Source organism: Bos indicus, chromosome 23, assembly GCF_029378745.1.
Source record: "Bos indicus isolate NIAB-ARS_2022 breed Sahiwal x Tharparkar chromosome 23, NIAB-ARS_B.indTharparkar_mat_pri_1.0, whole genome shotgun sequence".
NCBI classification, from domain to species: domain Eukaryota; kingdom Metazoa; phylum Chordata; class Mammalia; order Artiodactyla; family Bovidae; genus Bos; species Bos indicus.
In genome coordinates this window covers 31,478,822-31,502,570 of record NC_091782.1, presented here as the reverse complement: position 1 = coordinate 31,502,570, position 23,749 = coordinate 31,478,822, and the positions used below count along the sequence as shown (strand labels likewise).

The window sequence follows — 23,749 nt, the reverse complement described above, 5'->3', positions numbered from 1 at the left end:
GTGGGAGAGGATGAGGATGGGATGATTTGAGATAATGGCATTGAAACATGTATATTATCATATGTGAAACAGATCGCCAGTCCAGGTTCAATGCATGGGACAGGGTGCTCTGGGCTGGTGCACTGGGATGACCCAGAGGGATGGGATGGGGAGGGAGGTGGGAGAGGGATTCAGGATGGGGAACACATGTACACCTGTGGCTGATTCATGGCAATGCATGGCAAAACCACTATAATATTGTGAAGTAATTAGCCTCCAATTAAAATGAATAAATTTATTTTAGAAAAGCCTTTGTGGCCAAAAGGAATTATGTTCTACAGACAGCAGTATTATCACTTCTTAAAGTATTGCCAATGTTATTCTATAGTTGTCTCTTAAGTAGATGGTGTATATCAGGTTTTGTGTAAAATAATATGTTCAGGTACAATTTATAGTTTACAAAAATTATAAATATACGGATAAAATATAAGATATAAATATATACATCTAATTTGAAAATTAGTGTTCATGTATTGGGATTGTCTGTAAACATTTCTGATGAGGTTGGGCTCTCTGGTGGCTCAGATGGTAAAGAATCTGCCTGCAATGCAGGAGATCTGGGTTCAGTCCCTGGGTTGGAAAGATCCCCTGGAGAAGGGAATGGCAACCCACTCCAGTATTCTTGCCTGGAGAATCTCATGGACAGAGGTGCTCAGTGGGCTACAGTCCATGGGGTCTCAAAGAGTCCGATATGTCTTAGCGACTAACGCTTACATAATAGTAAACATTAGAAACAACTGATGTGTAGACTATGTTGTAATTTTCCTTCTATAAACTTTTCTTTCAACTGTAGTGACAAAGTGTCAAAATGTAGTGCCAAAAAGGGATAAAAATATTTGCTAGGTGTGCTGGTCCTGGGTTTGTTTGCCCTCAAATTCTTTCATTGTCCCTTTTCTTCACTGTTCTGTATTACAGGAAGACTGGGCTCTGAAGGCTACTTCCTCCAGGCTCCCATATTGACTGGCTTTCACATGGGAGACACGGACTGGCAGGAGAGCAGAATGAAGAGAAAAGAGAAGCCAGGGTAATTCTGCCTTCCACTGTGCGTAGGAGGCTTTTCAGGGTGGGGTGGCCATCTCCTCTTTTGGTTCTAGTTCTGTTGGCAAGCTTACCATTGTCCCTGCTTCCACCAGGTTATCCTGGGCCTTTGGCTTCTTTTGCTTCTTCAAGTCCAGTGGTGGGAACAGCTGCCAGGTATTTCTAGTCTCAAGTTCAACTCTCATTTCATTGTTTGGTTTTCCAGCTACCCCATCACTTGTGTAACCCACTTATGCATTAACGTTTCCCTATTGCAAAAGATCCAAAACTATTTGTAACTGGCCCCACACTCTGGACTTTGTACACTCTTCTTTTCCAGAAAGTATACTTCTTAGGAAATATTTAGTCCAATTCTAATCATGTTCTGGTTGACAAAATCTATTTTCTATGAAATAGTCTTACAAATTTCCACAGTAGATAATGCCTTACTCCAAAGCAATGAATTTTTAAGTTAGATTTACACACCATTATAATAATTGGAGGGTACTGGGACTAATCAATGTTTCTTTCTTCCTTGAAATGCTGCTTGAGAAAGACTAATTCTGAATGTTGAAAATATTGACTGTTCTTTTGAATGAGGCTCATACTGATATGTATGATATTATAGATTACACTGAGACATTCATTATATAAAACTGAATCTCACTTAAGGGCTTCCCTGATATTTCAGTTGGTAAAGAATCTGCATGCAATGCAGGAGACCCTGGTTCGATTCCTGGGTCAGGAAAATCCACTGGAGAAGGGATAGGCTACCCAGTATTCTTGGGCTTCCCATATGGCTCAACTGGTAAAGAATCCACTTGCAATGTGGGAGACCCCGATTCAATCCCTGGGTTGGGGAAGATCCCCTGGAGAAGGGAAAGGCTATCCTCTCCAGTATCTTGGCCTGGAGAATTCCCATAGTCCATGGGGTTGCAAAGAGTTAGACATGACTGAGCAACTTTCACTTCACTTTCACAATCTCACTTAATGCCACAAATGCCTTTTGGAAAATTATCGACTACACTTAAGATTCTTTACGTGCCGAGAATAATTTATCAATATTGAAGAAAAAGGCCAATGCCAACAAATCTACAGATGCTTTCTCTAGCACTAAACTCTGACTACCTGATAAACAGCTTATTATTCTAATATATATTAATAGTAGTTCAACTCTCAGAAAGTGTTTCTGAATAATTCACTTCAATACATTTTTTTTTAATTGGAGGATAATTGCTTTATAATGTGTTGGTTTCTGCCATACGACAATGTAAATCAGCCATTATTATAAATATTTCCCCTCCCTCTAAAGTCTCCCTCCCTGCCACCTATCCTACCCCTCTAGGTTATCACAGAGCACCAGCCGGGCCATCTGTGTTATACAGCAGCTTTCCACTAGCTATCTATTTCACGCATGGTAGTGTATATATGTCAATGTTACTTTCTCAGTTCGTCCTACTCTCTCCTTCCCCTGCTGTGTCTACAAGTCTATTCTCTATGTACCATCTCCCTTTCTTCTCTGTAAACAGGTTCATCATTACAATTTTTCTAGAATCTATATATATGAGTTAACATATGATATTTGTTTTTCTTTTTCTGACGTACTTCACTCTGTAAAACAGGCTCTAGGTTCATCCATTTCACTACAACTGACTCAAATTTGTTCCTTTTTCTGGCTGATATTCCATTGTATGTGTGTAATTGAATATATTTCCTCTTAATCATTAATATTCAAAGACGATAACAATTACAAAATATTCGGTATGTCAAATCAGTGAGGAACTAATACATTATTTAAGGGGTCAATGATGATCGAATATTAGATCTCTGGCTAACCAACTTAATGAAAATATACATAAAAGGATTAAATATGTAAAGATTTTACTGCAGAGTATGAATTTACTTGGATAATGGAAAAAACTATAGATGAAAACTTGCATAAACTTAGTATCTGGGAGCTTTTCATAGGCAAATCAAAAACCATGGTGATGTGTACAATTTTTGCTTAGCAGATTGAAAGTGAAAGTGAAGTCACTCAGTCATGTCCAACTCTTTGCAACCCCATGGACTGTAGCCTACCAGGCTCCTCCATCCATGAGATTCTCCATGCAAGAATACTGGAGTGGGCTGCCATTTTGGATCACATGACAAAAATAATCACTGAATTGGAATGAGTGAAGGAACTCTTAGGCACTGACCTTATGAGAAATATGATTTTTTTTCAACTCATTTAAATATAGCAATGTTATATTTGTAAAGTAAATATGTAATATTATGAGAACATATTATAAAGCACATATTTTATTATAAAAAATTTCATCACAGAAAATTTTAACTTATGGTAAAATTATAAACATATTTAATGACTAAAAATATGGAACTTATTCAAATAACTTGGTGCATTCTTATAACAAAGTACTACTCAGACACTGCTGTTACAGTTAATATTTATTGACGTTGAAAAATATTTATATTTGTTAATGAAGATAATTGATTACAAATGAGAAACAAGTCTCACTTATCCAATTACGTAACTAAAGCCTAATAGCAGAGACATTGCTTTTTTTTTTCTTTTCTTCACCCACAGAAAAGAATATAAGAATGCATACACTTGAGGGGCTGGGGTGAAGGTGACGGAGTTTGTCTATGATATTGCCTGGCTGGAGATAAAGCAAATGTCCAGTTGAGGAATGCCTTCCTTTACACTTCTCCCTTGAGAAAGCCCTGTTCTGGACACTCTAAACTCCATGTTAATTTGCAACTTGGAGATACAGATACCTGAGGTCTTGAACATCTATCTTCTATGTACTTCTCAGTTTTTTCTAATTTGATTTTCTCGAAGGACTACTGCTCAAGAACTATTTACTTCCACTGAATTCATTGGTTTTGGGCAGTGATATTCACTTCAGTGAAGAAATTGTAACATGCTTAAATCATGTTGCCCATCTTCTTTTCTGCATGCTGACAAAGATATAAGGCAGAAGGAGGATGACCCAGACGACGGAAGAAACCCCTGTTAATTTCTTTTATCACCACCTCTCTCTCCCTCTTGAGTGGCCTCCAGGTACATTAGCCAGCATTGACTGACTCAACAACTTTAAACACACACTTTGTCTCTCCTCCACATTCCCTTTCAGGAGTCCTTCCTCTATGCATCTTTGCCAAATATAATCATTTTTCATACCACAAAAATAATCAGAAAAGAGCATGGCAGAAAGAAAGTTCTTGAACTTTTTTCCCAAAGGTAAAAGATATTCCTCTAGATATTTCTTCCGTTTGATAGTAGTTAAAATCTTGATATAAGCTAAATGTTCTTCAGTGGAAGAATGGATAAAGGAAAATGAGATTATCTATCTGGTGCAGCCATGAGAAAGGAGATCCTTTTGCTACAACCTGTATGAAAGTACTATATTGTATCACTTAAGTGCTGAATTAAAAAAAGACAGAGAAACAGAGAATAGAGACTAGAATAGTGGGTTCCAGAGACTAGGGGGAGGGGTAAATGGAGCTTCAGTCATGTCCGACTCTGTGTGACCCCAGAGATGGCAGCCCACCAGGCTCCCCCGTCCCTGGGATTCTCCAGGCAAGAACACTGGAGTGGGTTGCCATTTCCTTCTCCAATGCATGAAAGTGAAAAGTGAAAGTGAAGTCACTCAGTCGTGTCTGACTCCTAGCGACCCCATGGACTGCAGCCTACCAGGCTCCTCTGTCCATGGGATTTTCCAGGCAAGAGTACTGGAGTAGGGTGCCTTTGCCTTCTCCGAAATGGAGCAATGTATGTCAAAGGGTACAGATTTTCAGTTATAAGAGTAAGTTCTGAGGAGCTAATGTGTGACATGGTGACTTTAGTTAATAACATGGTATTGTAGACTTGAAAGTTGCTGAAAGTAGATCATAAGCATTCTCACCTCACACAGAGAAAAGAGTTAACCAATGTGAGGTGATGAATATGTTAATTTTCTTAATCTTTGTAATCATTCTGCAATATATATGTATAGCATGTTATCGTGTTGTACACTTTAAGTACATACAATTACATTTGTTCAACTTTCTTCAATAACATTAAAAAAACAAAATTTTGAAAGTATGTTTATTTCACTTAAGATGCCATGTTACTTGTAAAAGTATATACATACCCAAATAAGCTTATAAATTTAGCTTTCATAATTCCTAAATGATTCAACAAGAGACTGATTTTATTTTATTTTTTTAAATTTTATTTTATTTTTAAACTTTACATAATTGTATTAGTTTTGCCAAATATCAAAATGAATCCAACACAGGTATACATGTGCTCCCCATCCTGAACCCTCCTCCCTCCTCCCTCCCCATACCATCCCTCTGGGTCGCCCCAGTGCACTAGCCCCAAGCATCCAGTATCGTGCATTGAACCTGGACTGGCATCTCGTTTCATACATGATATTTTACATGTTTCAATGCCATTCTCCTAAAGGGGATTTCCCAGGTGGTACAGCGGTAAACAATCTGCCTGCCAATTCAGGAAATGTGGATTCAGTCCCTGAATTGGGAAGATGCACTGGAGAAGGAAATGGCAACCCATTGCAGTATTTTTGCATGGAGAATCCCATGGACAGAGAAGCTTGGTGAGTTACAGTCCATAGGGTTGTTGGACATGACTGAGCACACACACTTGATGAGAGCATAAAATTTGGGGACACAGAAGATGATATTGTAGAAAAATAGTAAATGAAGAGGTGTGGCAAAATATAATCTGGACTGATTCTGTTCTGCAGAATGTAAAATTGATGACAAAGACATATTTTGCTTTTTCATGACGTCACCAAATGCCAATTCCTTGTCTTTAATTAGGTGGGTGTGTGTAAGTGAGTTTCTACCTTTTTTTTTTTTAATCTGAAGACATTTTATCAAAAACTGAACAAATTGCACACCTGAGTTTGTGCATTTGTGTTTTTATGTGCACGTATCACAAATGTCTTTTTTTTTTTCTGTCAACTTTGAGGTATAAAAACTTGTGATCAGTTGTTAAATAGTTTATAAAATTATTTAGCTTTCCTCTCTGCTGAAATTCACCTGTGTCTGACCCTATACACACTCTGATCAAATATTTAGTTGTAAGAAACATTATCAGAACTTGCTTTGTCTTTGAGTAACAAAAGACAAAAAATATGTTCCATTTATTTTTCTGATCTACTCACTCAACTGTTATTCATTATTTTTGCATTGTAATTTCTGTGGAAACAAACAATGATCACTCCTAATTCATTTCCTACTAGGCGCTTAAATTTGCTTCAGCATTCCTATCCTCTTTTCCTCCCGCTTCTACTAACAGACTTACGTAGCGACTCAAACTGAGAGCTTTTCTTTTCTTCTTAGAAAAATTACCTTAATAATTTTCAACAAATGGGAAAAGAGAATGGTTACACACAAAAAAAGAGGATGGGTCAAATATTTGAGTCAAGAAATGATGACACAAAACAATGCCTTTGTTTTTAAGAATGCCTTTTTAATAATTACCATTTTTCCTTCTCCGTGAAAACTGACTAGTTATGAAAATCTGAGTTTACTTCAAATTTTAGAAGTAAATAGTAATAATGTTATTTCCCTCAATTGAATTTTGTGTCCATTTTTCTCGTTTACAATAACAGACTAATGGAAGAAAATAATGAAACATCTGGGGGAGATTTTATTTTGCTTGGATTCTCAGACCAGCCTCAATTGGAGGCCATCCTTTTTGTGGTCATCTTGATATCCTATCTTTTGACCATCCTGGGCAACACAGCCATTATCCTCGTCTCCTGACTGGACTCCAAACTTCACACACCTATGTATTTCTTCCTCACAAATCTCTCCTTTCTTGACCTTTTCTTAACTACCAGCATCGTCCCCCAGTTATTGTGGAACCTGAAGGGACCAGCCAAGACCATCGCATCAACAGGCTGTGCCATACAACTCTATTTGTCCCTTTCACTGGGTTCCACTGAGTGTGTTCTCCTGACCATCATGGCATTTGACCGCTATGTAGCGGGCTGCAGACCTCTCAATTGCACCAGTGTAATGCACCCATCATTTTATAAGTCCTTAGGAGGAATAGCCTGGCTATGTGGAATAGGAAACACTCTTATCCAAGGAACCATCACCCTTCATCTTCCTCGCTGTGGACATCGCCATGTGCACAACTTCTTATGCGAAGTGCCTGCCATGATCAATTTGGCCCGCTTTGACATCCATGCAAATGAAGTCCAGCTTTTTGTGGCCACATTAGTTCTCCTTCTTCTTCCTGTGGCATTGATATTGGTCTCTTATGGATTCATCGTGCAAGCAGTGAAAAAAATTAAGTCATTCCAAGCTTGGCGTAAGGCTCTAGGGACCTGCGGTTCCCATCTGCTGGTGGTGTCCCTCTTCTTTGGGACCAGCTCAGCCATATACATTCAACCAAAGAGATTCTATGGCCATAGCCAGGGGGAGTTCCTTCCCCTCTTCTACACTATTGTAACTTCCACCCTCAACCCCCTTATATATACTCTGAGGAACAAGGATATGAAAGGAGCCCTGAGAAGAATGCTGAGAATAGAACAAAATTCCTAAGGAAAAATCAAGGAAACAGTGACTTTTCATGGAGGAAAATTATTAAGGAGACCTAAAATTTAATAACTACTCCCAAGTGACTGCTTACCTTTCTGTCTGTATTTATCAACAATATGGCTACTGTGGTTTAGAAAAAAGAAGCACATGTAGACTCTACTTGTGTATCTCATGGAACTTCATCTGTGTGTGTGTGTGTGTGTGTGTGTGTTTTATAAACATATTCATACTTTCTTCTACTAAATGTCTTTAAAGGGCATATCCCAGAATAGGGAGATTCAGTGATCTACCCAATATGCATGTGCTTACATATTTGATTAGGGAATTAGATAGTGTTTAATATGAAACAGAAAATGCAAAAGTATATATTAGCATGAGGAAATTACTCTTCTTTTGTAAAAGAGCCCTAGTGTGACATTGTTTAAAACATTCTACCACAGTATCCCAATTCTTTCAAGGAAAAAACAACAACAACAAAACAAAACTTGAAAATATGGGCTCTTTTTACAGTAATGCACCATATTTGTGAATCTACTTAAAATGCTATTAAGGAAGAGAAAGGTTTGCTTTTAAATGAAAGCAATAGAAATAACTGTTAAATAATTATAGAAGTTACTTAATAATTTAATGAAATACTAAAACCTAATGTGATACTAAAATTTAATGTAACTTAATGTAATCTAACTTCAAATGGACTGAGGGTCTACAGGGCAAAACCTTGTATTGAATCTTACTGGATGTTGTATTTCTTATTTCAGGGTCTCTGAGATTGTAAAACACATGGGTTCCGAAGCCAGACTTGGTTTGAAACTTTGCTCTATTAGCTATGTAAAACCTTTTGTTCTTTACTTAATCTCTCTGTTCCTCAGTTTAATCACCTCACAGGTCTGCAGTGAGAATTAAATACATTAATTCATGCAATGTACTTTAAAATGACTCATGGCTCTGGTAAGTGCTGAATAAATCTTAAAGATTATTAAATACTTTCGAAAACACTATGGTGTTCTATAGCCTCCAAATTCTTCAGTCTTCCTCCATCCTTCTTAACTTGTGCTTGACTTGTTTGCAATTGTCTTGTATTCTGCATTGTCTTGTACATTGCGCTTCTTTTTCATTGTGTTGAAAACACTGAGACCAACCAAAATCTCTCTTTACTTCACTTCTCTTTAGATCAGCACCAATTTTCACTTCTTAAGAGCCAGTTTAGATTGTGTAACCTGTGCTGTAGAGAATATGATTGATATTTTGGGTCAAAATGCTTGAGTTCAAAACCCAATCTATCAATCTAATCAAGTAGATCAGTAATTAATACTTGAGTAGTAATAAGAGTTCCTAATTTACATGACTGTTGTGATAAATAAATCTGAGTTTAGCCCACGGTCTGTTATATATTAATAGAGGGTTCAGGATGGGGAACGCGGGTATACCTGTGGCGGATTCATTTCTATGTTTGGCAAAACTAATACAATATTGTAAAGTTTAAAAATAAAATAAAATTAAAAAAAAGAAAGAAATCACACAATAATTAAGGCTACTTCTACACCACTTTTGTGATTTAAAAACTCATCACTCATTATCAGAGAAATGCAAATCAAAACCACTATGAGGTACCATTTCACGCCAGTCAGAATAGCTGCGATCCAAAAGTCTACAAGCAATAAATGCTGGAGAGGGTGTGGAGAAAAGGGAACCCTCTTACACTGTTGGTGGGAATGCAAACTGGTACAGCCACAATGGAGAACAGTGTGGAGATTCCTTAAAAAACTGGAAATAGAACTGCCTTATGATCCAGCAATCCCACTGCTGGGCAAACACACTGAGGAAACCAGAAGAGAAAGAGACACGTGTACCCCAATGTTCATCACAGCACTGTTTATAATAGCCAGGACATGGAAGCAACCTAGATGTCCATCAGCAGATGAATGGATAAGAAAGCAGTGGTACATATACACAATGGAGTATTACTCAGCCATTAAAAAGAATACATTTGAATCAGTTCTAATGAGGTGGATGAAACTGGAGCCTATTATACAGAGTGAAGTAAGCCAGAAAGAAAAACACCAATACAGTATACTAATGCATATATATGGAATTTAGAAAGTTGGTAACAATAACCCTGTGTACGAGACAGCAAAAGAGACACTGATGTATAGATCAGTCTTATGGACTCTGTGGGAGAGGGAGAGGGTGGGGAGATTTGGGAGAATGGCATTGAAACATGTATAATATCATGTATGAAACGAGTCGCCAGTCCAGGTTCGATACACAATACTGGATGCTTGGGGCTGGTGCACTGGGACGACCCAGAGGGAGGGTATGGGGAGGGAGGAGGGAGGAGGGTTCAGGATGGGGAACACAGGTATACCTGTGGCGGATTCATTTTGATATTTGGAAAAATTAATACAATATTGTAAAGTTTAAAAATAAAATAAAATTTTAAAAATAAATAAATAAATAAATAAAATAAAATAAAAACTCATGATGACTTGATAGACCTTAACCATTTGATCTCTCTGATAGAAACTTTTACCACTTTCTAAAATTATTTTAATAACCTTTAAATAGACCAAAGGATCCCCATTCCTTTTCATAACTCCTCTAACTCAGCATAAAATCTAAATATGAGTTCTACTTTATAGTTAGGTTTACCTGACCCTCACATGAATATCAAAGTCTTCTTAATCTTATTCCCTATTGTTATCTTAATCCTTTCCCTCCATCTTATTCACATTCCATTGCCCTAATTCAGATTCTCTATCTTGATTTTAAATAAGTTTGCAAGCATGTGACCCTGAGCTGAGAAGAGTTTATGGATATATTCAGTGTGGAGATTATAGTTATTTCAATAACTGTGAGTGTCTTCAACTGTGTAATATGCTCTCTGCTGCACAACAGACCTTTACACCAACCCAAGCAGTAGTTCACCTTCTAATCTCTTAGACACTTATTGTTATCTATGACTGAATTTCTAAAACCTCCAAACGGTTTCTTCAAACCTTTCTTTTCTCCATAAGTTTGATTATTCCATAAAATTATTTTCCATATATAATTCCACTTTTCTAATTTAAATGGCTTCAAATGATTGCTGTTCTTTAGTTGCTAAGCCTTGTGCTACTCTTTTGTGACCCCATGAACTGTAGCCCTCCAGGCTCCTCTGTCCATGGGATTTCCCAGGCAAGAATACTAGAGTGGGTTGCCATTTCATTCTCTAGGGGATCTTCCCAGCCCAGGGATCAAACCTGCATCTCCTGCATTGGCGGGCAGATTCTTTACCACTGAGCCACTGATTACTAATGTCAAAAAACAAAAATTCAGCCTAATAAATTTTAAGATTTAATTGGTTTTATTTAGCAAGCCATAAATGAGGTAGCTTCCCATCTACCAAGTAAAGAGAAGTTATACATAATAGGAGACTTTTATAGGCAGAAGGAGAAAAGACTGGATTGTTTCAGGTTCAGGTAAGCTACCTAGGGGGATGAAAGGGGACTATGTATTAGATTACCTCACTGGCGCTATCAACAAAAGTTTAATCAGCCTCAGCCTATCTAAGAAATAATTTGAAAATTTTATTCAAGCCAAATTTAAGGATTATAACCCAAGAAGAGCATCTCAGAAAGCTCAGAGAACTGTTCCCCCATTAGAAGTCAAAACACAGTTTATATGTTTCTTGGGATAGAGGGCTGTACATCAAATGATGTATTCTTGACAGTTTATATAATCAGATTTTAGCACCTTCATGGTGAGTCACATGACCCTAAACAAGATCAAGAAGAAATGTTGTCTTTTAAAGAGTTGGCTTGAGGCTGCCAACTTTATGGATGATCAGGTGTTCCTGCCAATGAGACAGGTTTAATGAACACATAATGTAGAGACACAATTCACTGTGTAGGAAGAGAGGAGGCTAAGGGCAGAGAAGAAATTTTATGTTTAAATTTTTATAGTACCGTCAGAAAGTATTAATTTTATTTCAGTGCTTTGACAAGAAAATTCCAGACTGACTAGCTAAAACTACACTCCTTAAGGAGGCTGTAACTAACAATTAGGTTAGTTTTTTTTTTTTAATAATTATTTTATTTTTATTATTATTATTTTTTACTTTACAATATTGTATTGGTTTTGCCATACATCAACATACATCTGCCATGAGTGTACACGTATTCCCCATCCTGAACCCCTCTCCCACCTCCCTCCCCATACCATCCCTCTGGGTCATCCCAATACACCAGCCCCAAGCTTCCTGTATACTGCATCGAACCTGGACTGGCGATTCGTTTCTTATATGATACTATACATGTTTTAATGCAATTCTCCCAAATCATCCCCCCTCCCTCTCCCACAGAGTCCAAAAGACTGTTCTATACATCTGTGTCTCTTTTGCTGTCTCGCATACAGGGTTGTTGTTACCATCTTTCTAAATTCCATATATATGCGTTAGTATACTGTATTGGTGTTTTTCTTTCTGGCTTACTTCACTCTGTATAATAGGCTCCAGTTTCATCCATCTCATTAGAACTGATTCAAATGTATTCTTTTTAATGGCTGAGTAATACTCCATTGTGTATATGTACCACTGCTTTCTTATCCATTCATCTGCTGATGGACATCTAGGTTGCTTCCATGTCCTGGCTATTATAAACAGTGCTGCGATGAACATTGGGGTACACGTGTCTATTTCACTTCTGGTTTCCTTGGTGTGTATGCCCAGAGGTGGGATTGCTGGGTCGTATGGCAGTTTTATTTCCAGTTTTTTAAGGAATCTCCACACTGTTCTCCATAGTGGCTGTACAATAATAGTGGGAGACTTTAATACCCCACTCACACCTATGGATAGATCAACTAAACAGAAAATTAACAAAGAAACACAAACTTTAAATGATACAATAGACCAGTTAGACCTAATTGATATCTATAGGACATTTCACCCCAAAACAATGAATTTCACCTTTTTCTCAAGCGCACATGGAACCTTCTCCAGGATAGATCACATCCTGGGTCATAAATCTAGCCTTGGTAAATTCAAAAAATTGAAATCATTCCAAGCATCTTTTCTGACCACAATGCAGTAAGATTAGATCTCAATTGCAGGAGAAAACATATTAAAAATTCCAACATATGGAGGCTTAACAACACGCTGCTGAATAACCAACAAATCACAGAAGAAATCAAAATATGCATAGAAATGAATGAAAATGAAAACACAACAACCCCAAACCTATGGGACACTGTAAAAGCAGTGCTAAGGGGAAAGTTCATAGCAATACAGGCATACCTCAAGAAACAAGAAAAATGTCAAATAAATAACCTAACTCTACACCTAAAGCAACTAGAAAAGGAAGAAATGAAGAACCCCAGGGTTAGTAGAAGGAAAGAAATCTTAAAAATTAGGGCAGAAATAAATGCAAAAGAAACAAAGGAGACCATAGCAAAAATCAACAAAGCCAAAAGCTGGTTCTTTGAAAAGATAAATAAAATTGACAAGCCATTAGCCAGACTCATCAAGAAACAAAGGGAGAAAAATCAAATCAATAAAATTAGAAATGAAAATGGAAAGATCACAACAGACAACACACAAATACAAAGGATCATAAGAGACTACTATCAGCAATTATATGCCAATAAAATGGACAATGTGGAAGAAATGGACAAATTCTTAGAAAAGTACAACTTGCCAAAACTGAACCAGGAAGAAACAGTAAATCTTAACAGGTTAGGTTTTATGTCTCAGTTTACTTTTCTTTTTTCCTTTCCTTTTTTTTTTTTAAATTTTTATTTTTTAATTTTTTTTTACTTTACAATATTGTATTGGTTTTGCTTTTCTGAGCTTAGCACAGTGACTCCATCTGGGGTGGGTCATTTCTTTTTTTAAATAAAGTCTCAGGAGCACAGAATTCCAGGTTCTCTAGCATTATGATCTAATTTATCCCTTATCTTCTACAACATGTTGTCATCCATCTTTTGTTCAATTAATATTTAAATACCCAGCAGTTTCTTAATATTCAGGGCAAGTTATTGAACTTGTAGGTAAAATTATTCCACTATAGTGAGTAGAACAATAATACCAAGTTCCTAAGGTGGTGAGTGATAAGTGAGGTACCTCATGTAACATGCTTGGCACCTAGCAAACTCAATCCATGTTTACCCATGATATCCTAACAGTAAGAGTACTCATGGGGTGTGATTAAAGTAGAAGAACAACAATTTTATTCCTTTATCTATCCTGCCTGTACCATGTAAGCAGTTCTTTCCCTGCTCCTGGATAACATCTTTAGAATGTCTCATAATCTTTCCAGCCATTTTCAAATGGTAACAATGTCAACTTTTACTAATAAAGTGTTTTCACATTAGTAATTAAAATGTCCACTGTCCAGTGACACTTAATTCACATAAAGATTCTGTGTTTCCTGAGCTTGAGCCTGTTCCTGTCGGAGACCTTACAGTGGGGATTTGGGTGAGGTCAGTCCCTGTTTTCAGAGAAGGCAATGGCACCCCACTCCAGTACTTTTGCCTAGAAAATCCCATGGACGGAGGAGCCTAGTAGGCTGCAGTCCATGGGGTCGCTAGAGTCGGACACGACTGAGGAACTTCACTTTCACTTTTCACTTTCATGCATTGGAGAAGGAAATGGCAACCCACTCCAGTGTTCTTGCCTGGAGAATCCCAGGGACGGGAAGCCTGGTGGGCTGCCATCTATGGGTCGCACAGAGTCGGACACGACTCTAGTGACTTGGCAGCAGTAGCAGCAGTCCCTGCTTTCCATCTTGTGCATCTTCCTCTGTGCCTCTAGCTGATAAGTGTAGTTTCTGAACTGCCAGGGTAAACCTGTGCAAAGGGAAAAGGGGAATCTAGGCGGGAATGTTTACTAGTTTCTGTAGTCAAAGACTGACTTTCCAGTTTTTCACATTTATGTTATTTTTAGTCAATTATCAGGCAATTATTAATGTGAGGTCAATTAGCTAACTTCATCAGTTATCAGTTCAGTTCAGTCACTCAGTCATGTCCGACTCTTTGCGACCCCATGAATCGCAACATGCCAGGCCTCCCTGTCCATCACCATCTCCCGGAGTTCACTCAAACTCACATCCATCGAGTCAGTGATGCCATCCAGCCATCTGTCGTCCCCTTCTCCTTCTGCCCCCAATCCCTCCCAACATCAGAGTTTTTCCAATGAGTCAACTCTTTGCATGAGGTGGCCAAAGTACTGGAGTTTCAGCTTTAGCATCATTCCTTCCAAAGAAATCCCAGGGCTGATCTCCTTCAGAATGGACTGGTTGGATCTCCTTGCAGTCCAAGGCACTCTCAAGAGTCTTCTCCAACACCACAGTTCAAAAGCATCAATTCTTTTGTGCTCAGCTTTCTTCACAGTCCAACTCTCACATCCATGCATGACCACTGGAAAAACCATAGCCTTGACTAGATGGACCTTTGTTGGCAAAGTAATGTCTCTGCTTTTGAATATGCTATCTAGGTTGGTCATAACTTTCCTTCCAAGGAGTAAGCGTCTTTTAATTTCATGGCTGCAGTCACCATCTGCAGTGATTTTGGAGCCCAGAAAAATAAAGTCTGACACTGTTTCCACTGTTTCCCCATCTATTTCCCATGAAGTGATGGGACTGGATGCCATGATCTTTGTTTTGTGAATGTTGAGCTTTAAGCCAACTTTTTCACTCTCCACTTTCACTTTCATCAAGAGGCTTTTGAGTTCCTCTTCACTTTCTGCCATAAGGGTGGTGTCATCTGCATATCTGAGGTTATTGATATTTCTCCCGGCAATCTTGATTCCAGTTTGTGCTTCTTCCAGTCCAGCGTTTCTCATGATGTACTCTGCATATAAGTTGAATAAGCAGGGTGACTGTATACAGCCTTGACGTACTCCTTTTCCTATTTGGAACCAGTCTGTTGTTCCATGTCCAGGTCTAACTGTTGCTTCCTGACCTGCATACAAATTTCTCAAGAGGCAGGTCAGGTGGTCTAGTATTCCCATCTCTTTCAGAATTTTCCACAGTTTATTGTGATCCACACAGTCAAAGGCTTTGGCATAGTCATCAGTTATCAGGGGAGTACAAGTTGAAATCATGAAATATACAACCAGATTGGCTAAAATTTAAAATACAGAAAGTATGAAGATATATTTGTATCTTCATTTCAAATATACAAAATTTCTTCTTGTATATTCTTAAATATACAAATATTCAAGATTACAATTCAATTTGTATTCTTCAATTACAAATATAACAGAATATATTTGTAACTAGCAGGTACATATATGTATAATATAGATTATATTATTAGAAATTTAACATGAACATGGCAGAAATTAGAAAACAACTCAGTGTTGGGTGGTTATGAGAGCAGAGTTTAAATATCTCTGTAGTTTGGCCTAGATGGAAACATCAGTGAAAAATCAGAGGGACAAAACTCTCTCTTTCAGGATCATCTCCTGGGACAGTTCTTCTTATGAAGCCTAATATTAATTGCCATGTTGGGAGAACTGTTTCCATGGAACTTTTCCTTATTTGGTGTTCTGTATCCTTTCCAGTCTCTCCTGACTTGCTGACCTTCCGAAAGCTCCATCTTAAATAACAGTCCCTAAAACTAGTACATGGGCCTTCAGAGCTCATTTCAAGGTAATAATAATTTGAATCCTATGACTTAAAGTTCTTTTTCACAATAAGAGTATCAGTATTCCCCCAAAAAAAGAAATCTGGAAATGTTCCTCTTTTAACTTATTTACTTTTTCTGATGCCTTGCTTTTATATCTATATCATGCTTATGACTCTTAACTTTTAATGGCAAATTGAGATTCTATTTTAAAGTGATGTTCATTCAGGTGTGGAGATAATATGGTACATGGGTGATGATAAATTTTGCATCATACTGGAATAGAATCCTTCTAGAAGCCTAAAGTAAACATACTGTTATAACTTTCTGTATAAATAAGGAGCAAGTTCATGACTGTGAATTGATCTTTCATGGTATTTCTGATGAGGTATTGCATATATGTGTGGGGAAATGTGGCAGAATGTAAAACACAGGAGAAATTCTCATTAGAGAGGATAAGGTAGCAACCTGCAGTCTGAATTAAAGAAAATCAAACAAGGGACCTGGGTTTGGCTTTTTGTTACTCTTTTGATAGGAAAAATGAGTACTTTTTAGGGAACTAAATAGTTGAAAATTGACCATGAATAATAGAATCGAAGGAATTACACATGTATGAATGTATTTGTATTTTTGTGCATGCATATGAAGATATATAATTATGAGAGTGTTTATAAGAAAAATATGTCTGTATAATATAAACTGGTTTGTTCCTTAGAGGTCCTTTTGTATGCTCATTTTACTGTTATTTACTTTTGCTATTTTGAGTGATCACTCAGTGACATCATGCTGCTGTTGAATGTCTAGATCCCACACTGGATGCTTCCCTTAACTTCTTTCCTTTTCACTGGGTTCTACTAAGTATCATATTTATGTGATAAGTTAAATCAATACATCTTATATATAAGAGTATATTTTACATCCATGAATAATTTTCCCAAAAGTAATAAAACAATTTTAGGATATGCAATTATTAAGGAAGAAATTTGAAATCTGAGTGATTTTCACTGATGACATGTAAAAGCTTCTGTTTGTCTTAAACAGGAAATAGAGTTACGGTCTTTGGGGAATAAGGTTTGTATCAGTGAATATACTTTAAACATTTGCATTTATAGCTGTTTGGACTTTTTAAAAGTCCATTACAAATCCTGGCCTTTTAATCTTCCTGAAGATAAAAATTCAATGTGGATTTGAAGTGCATTGAAGCAGCCTTTTTCATCCCACCAAAGATGCTTCCTTTCCTGATCCTCATTCCTTTAATCAGATTCAACCACCTCTTCTTTCAACACACAAGACAGGAAAGCTGACTCCTTTCCTCAACACCACTCACCAAAGAAGGCAAGGAGGTTTGCTCTAAATATGTTCATGAATTTACATCACTATTAAGTGGTAGGATAAATGAGTTGACTAATCCTTAAAGGAAATAGATTTTTGAAATCATGTGTGCATAATGATTGAATATTTGGATATAAATGTTAATATTATTTCTTTCAATAGCCAAATGTTTGCCATTTTATAGGAAAAATAATCTCTATAATCTCCAGAAGTAGGCTGTATTTATATATATGAAAATCCTGGGGAAAAAATGCCCAACTTAAAATTCCAGTTGAAGAATTGAAATATTATTTACACATATTATACATCAGTATTACTGAGTTTTCCCATTTAATTTGAAAGATTTTTCATAAGCTATAAATTAATCATGTGCTAATGATTATTAATAACAATATCAATATTAATATTGATATTCAAAATTAATTACAATTAATATTGAATTGATAACAATCTTAATAATATTAATAATCAGATCAGATCAGTCGCTTAGTCATGTCGGACTCTTTGCGACCCCATGAATCGCAGCACGCCAGGCCTCCCTGTCCATCACCAACTCCCGAAGTTCACTCAGACTCACGTCCATCGAGTCAGTGATGCCATCCAGCCATCTCATCCTCTGTCGTCCGCTTCTCCTCCTGCCCCCAATCCTTCCCAGCATCAGAGTCTTCTCCAATGAGTCAACTCTTCGCATGAGGTGGCCAAAGAACTGGAGTTTCAGCTTTAGCATCATTCCTTCCAAAGAAATCCCAGGGCTGATCTCCTTTAGAATGGACTGGTTGGATCTCCTTGCAGTCCAAGGGACTCTCAAGAGTCTTCTCCAACACCACAGTTCAAAAACATCAATTCTTCGGCGCTCAGCCTTCTTCACAGTCCAATTCTCACATCCATACATGACCACAGGAAAAACCACAGCCTTGACTAGACGAACCTTTGTTGGCAAAGTAATGTCTCTGCTTTTCAATATACTATCTAGGTTGGTCATAACTTTCCTTCCAAGGAGTAAGCGTCTTTTAATTTCATGGCTGCAGTCACCATCTGTAGTGATTTTGGAGCCCAGAAAAATAAAGTCTGACACTGTTTCCACTGTTTCCCCATCTATTTCTCATGAAGTGATGGGACCAGATGCCATCATCTTCGTTTTGTGAATGTTGAGCTTTAAGCCAACTTTTTCACTCTCCACTTTCACTTTCATCAAGAGGCTTTTGAGTTCCTCTTCACTTTCCACCAAAGGGTGGCATCATCTGCATATCTGAGGTTATTGATATTTCTCCCAGCAATCTTGATTCCAACTTGTGTTTCTTCCAGTCCAGTGTTTCTCATGATGTACTCTGCATAGAAGTTAAATAAGCAGGGTGACAATATACAGCCTTGACGTACTCCTTTTCCTATTTGGAACCAGTCTGTTGTTCCATGTCCAGTTCTAACTGTTTCTTCGTGACCTGCATACAAATTTCTCAAGAGGCAGATCAGGTGGTCTGGTATTCCCATCTCTTTCAGAATTGTCCACAGTTTATTGTGATCCACACAGTCAAAGGCTTTGGCATACTCAATAAAGCAGAAATAGATGTTCTTCTGGAACTCTCTTGCTTTTTCCATGATCCAGTGGATGTTGGCAATTTGATCTCTGGTTCCTCTGCCTTTTCTAAAACCAGCTTGAACATCAGGAAGTTCATGGTTCACATATTGCTGAAGCCTGGCTTGGAGAATTTTGAGCATTACTTTACTAGCATGTGAGATGAGTGCAATTGTGCAATAGTTTGAGCATTCTTTGGCATTGCCTTTCTTTGGGATTGGAATGAAAACTGACCTCTTCCAGTCCTGTGGCCACTGCTGAGTTTTCCAAATTTGCTGGCATATTGAGTGCAGCACTTTCACAGCATCATCTTTCAGGATTTGAAATAGCTCAACTGGAATTCCATCGTCTCCACTAGCTTTGTTCATAGTGATGCTTTGTAAGGCCCACTTGACTTCACATTCCAGGATATCTGGCTCTAGGTGAGTGATCACACCATCATGATTATCTGGGTCTTGAAGATCTTTTTTGTACAGTTCTTCTGTGTATTCTTGCCATCTTTTCTTAATATCTTCTGCTTCTGTTAGGTCCATACCATTTCTGTCCTTGATCGAGCCCATCTTTGCATGAAATGTTCCCTTGGTATCTCTGATTTTCTTGAAGAGATCCCTAGTCTTTCCCATTCTGTTGTTTTCCTCTATTTCTTTGCATTGATCACTGAAGAAGGCTTTCTTATCTCTTCTTGCTATTCTTTGGAACTCTGCATTCAGATGCTTATATCTTTCCTTTTCTCCTTTGCTTTTCGCTTCTCTTCTTTTCACAGCTATTTGTAAGGCCTGCACAGCCAGCCATTTTGCTTTTTTGCATTTCTTTTCCATGGGAATGGTCTTGATCCCTGTCTCCTGTACAATGTCACGAACCTCATTCCATAGTTCATCAGGCACTCTATCAGATCTAGACCCTTAAATCTATTTCTCACTTCCACTGTATAATCATAAGGGATTTGATTTAGGTCATACCTGAATGGTCTAGTGGTTTTCCCTACTTTCTTCAATTTAAGTCTGAATTTGGCAATAAGGAGTTCATGGTCTGAGCCACAGTCAGCTCCTGGTCTTGTTTTTGCTGACTGTATAGAGCTTCTCCATCTTTGGCTGCAAAGAATATAATCAATCTCTTTTCGGTGTTGACCATCTGGTGATGTCCATGTATAGAGTCTTCTCTTGTGTTGTTGAAAGAGGGTGTCTGTTATGACCAGTGCATTTTCTTGGCAAAACTCTATCAGTCTTTGCCCTGCTTCATTCCGTATTCCAAGGCTAATTTGCCTGTTACTCCAGGTGTTTCTTGACTTCCTACTTTTGCATTCCAGTCTCCTATAATGAAAAGGACATCTTTTGGGGGTGTTAGTTCTAAAAGGTCTTGTAGGTCTTCATAGAACCATTCAACTTCAGCTTCTTCAGCATTACTGGTTGGGGCATAGACTTGGCTTATTGTGATATTGAATGGATTGCCTTGGAAGCGAACAGAGATCATTCTGTCGTTTTTGAGATTGCATCCAAGTACTGCATTTCAGACTCTTTTGTTGACCATGATGGCCACTCCATTTCTTCTGAGGGATTCCTGCCCGCAGTAGTAGATATAATGGTCATCTGAGTTAAATTCACCCATTCCAGTCCATTTTAGTTCGCTGATTCCTAGAATGTCAACATTCACTCTTGCCATCTCTTGTTTGACCACTTCCAATTTGCCTTGATTCATGGACCTGACATTCCAGGTTCCTATGCAATATTGCTCTTTACAACATCGGACCTTGCTTCTATCACCAATCACATCCACAGCTGGGTATTGCTTTGCTTTGGCTCCATCCCTTCATTCTTTCTGGAGTTATTTCTCCACTGATCTCCAGTACCATATTGGGCACCTACTGACCTGGGGAGTTTCTCTTTCAGTACCCTATCATTTCGCCTTTTCATACTGTTCATGGGGTTTTCAAGGCAAGGATTCTGAAGTGGTTTACCATTCCCTTCTCCAGTGGACCACATCCTGTCAGATCTCTCCACTATGACCCACCCATCTTGGTTTGCCCCATGGGCATGGCTTAGTTTCACTGAGTTAGACAAGGCTGTGGTCCTAGTGTTATTCTTCTGCTATTCTTTATTTTTTTGTGATAAATTTTATCTCAACTTCTAATAGTTATCACACAAGGAAATTCTTAAATTAGCCATCATGTACATCTCTTTGTAGTCTGGGCTTTATTGTCATTTGCTGCAGCTGCTGAAGGACATTGCCAAAATTTATTCTATGGGGCACAGTAATTTCTCTCAGAGTCAGTGTTTCAAAGAGAAATTTTAAAAGGTTGATCTTGGCTTCCCTGGTGGCTCCACTGGTAAAGAATCTGCCTGCAATGTAGGAGGTGCAGGCTAGATCCGTGGGTCAGGAAGGAGGAAATGGCAACCCACTCCAGTATTCTTGCCTGGAGAATCCCATGGACAGAGGAGCCTGATGTGCTTACAGTCCATGCAGTGGCAAGAGGCAGACACAACTTAGCAACTAAACCACCACCACCACCACATTGTGACCAGCATTCAATACATTATCCTTTCTCTAAATTCTTACAATGTTTTCCTCCTTTTTGTGAACAGGGTGATGGGCATGAACAGTAGCAGTGTCAAAGAAGACTTTGTCCTGGTGGGCTTCTCTGATCAGCCCAACCTAGAAAAGATACTCTTTGTGGTTGTTTTGGTAACCTATCTCCTGACTCTGATGGGAAATACAGTCATTATTCTGATCTCCTCTATAGACTCTAAACTCAGAACACCCATGTACTTTTTCCTTACTCACCTCTCCCTAGTTGATATTTGCTTTACTACCAGTATTGTTCCCCAGCTTCTGTGGAACCTAAGAGGACCAGCCAAGACCATAACAGCCCTGGGCTGTGCTGTCCAGCTCTACGTCTCTCTGGCTCTGGGCTCCACTGAGTGCATTCTCCTGGCTGTAATGGCTTTTGATCGCTGTGCTGCGGTGTGCAAACCTCTCCACTATGCAGCTGTAATGAACCCACGGCTGTGCCAGGCTCTGGCAGGGGTTGCGTGGCTGAGTGGAGTAGGAAACACTCTCACCCAGAGCACTGTCACCCTCTGGCTGCCTCGCTGTGGACATCAGTGGCTCCATCATTTCTTCTGTGAGGTACCCTCAATGATTAAACTTGCATGTGTGGACATCCACGCTAATGAGGTCCAGCTATTCATTGCTTCATTGGTCTTGCTCCTTTTGCCCTTAGCACTGATATTGATGTCCTATGGACATATAGTCAAGGCAATTATTAGGATCAAGTCAGTCCAGGCCTGGCGCAAAGCCCTGGGGACATGTGGATCCCACTTGATGGTAGTGTCCCTCTTCTATGGGACCATTACAGCTGTTTACATCCAGCCCAACAGTTCTTATGCCCATACTTATGGGAAATTCATCTCCCTCTTCTACACAGTAGTGACTCCAGCCCTCAATCCTCTCATCTACACACTGAGGAATAAAGATGTGAAAGGAGCACTGGGAAGACTTTTTCACAGAGCCAGAGACCTAGGCTTATAAAAAATGAAGCTGAGCGCATAGAAGTCGATTTTTGATGGCAAAATGAAGCTGAAGGTCATCTTGTACATTCTTTGTCTAAAGAAACACTAACCTATAAGGAGCACACACAATCATCACAGTCTGCTACTCAGCCTCAGAATCATCCGTCCTCTCAACCTCTTTCCCAGGCTTCTTTTGAACCCTTTGAAGCCACTATTTCTGCACACCCTTTAATTGTCCATTATTCACATAATTTCTGTTTCTTGCCCTCCCTTCCTGCTTTTTTTCAATCTTCCTTCCCTTTTTCTACTGTTCATTCTATTTTTCCAATTGTTCTCTCCTGTATTACCCCTTGCCTTCCCTTCCCTCCTTTTTGTTGCTTCCTTCCTTTCCCCCTTTTTAGTCTTTCACTTCTTTCCATTTTTATTAGGTGCTTAACAACCATTTTCCTGGCTGCTTCTACACTATATCCCTTCCCAACAGTATTCTAACAATTCCTGGAAACAACTCTGTCTAAAAGTAATTTCCCATTTATCACAATAAAGAGTTTTCATTTGCTGTGTGGTGTCCAGTGCAGAGAATAGACTCTAAATGTGTGGATTTTAACTCCACAACTTCCTTTCTGAGCTTGTGCAAGTTTTATTAAAGCTTTTTCATATCATATTTACTTAGGGAATGTACATCTCTTACTTACTTATCATATTTACATATTTCATTAAACGAATGAAACATCATTATTATGTTTATTAAAAGATCCAAAAGGCAATGTAGTGTAAGTTTAAGAGGCTTTTCTTTGTTCATTTTGTAATGTAAGTGCTTGACTTAAGCTATGATTATGGAGGCATCCACTCCAAATGTTCTTAAAAAGAACCATTGCTAACCACATGAATAGATTAAAGAGCCAGGCTGCCCCCAATCCCATACTCTTAGACTCTTTTGTTTCAGAGGTCTTGGTTGATTTTGGGTGACTTACAACTTGGGCCACTTGTTTTTCACTTCCTGCTCTTTTAATTCCCTCTCTTATGTTTTCACCAATGAAGAGGAAACCCAGAAACCCAAGGCCACCACCTTCAGCCTCATTGAAAGCAGAACCCTAGACCTGCTCTCTCTATATCCAAGACC

General features: G+C 38.4%; 1 protein-coding gene and 1 pseudogene across 1 annotated transcript; both read left to right on the top strand.

Moving 5' to 3' along the window:
* Window positions 1–6,687: 6,687 nt before the first annotated feature.
* On the top strand, window positions 6,688–7,623 carry LOC109576699 (olfactory receptor 2G3-like; annotated as a pseudogene).
* Window positions 7,624–21,706: 14,083 nt separating this feature from the next.
* Window positions 21,707–22,648, top strand: LOC109576698 (olfactory receptor 2G3-like). The gene has a single exon (XM_019985342.2). It carries the CDS (start codon window positions 21,707–21,709, stop codon window positions 22,646–22,648), a length of 942 nt encoding a protein of 313 aa, XP_019840901.2.
* The last annotated feature ends 1,101 nt before the right edge of the window (window positions 22,649–23,749 follow it).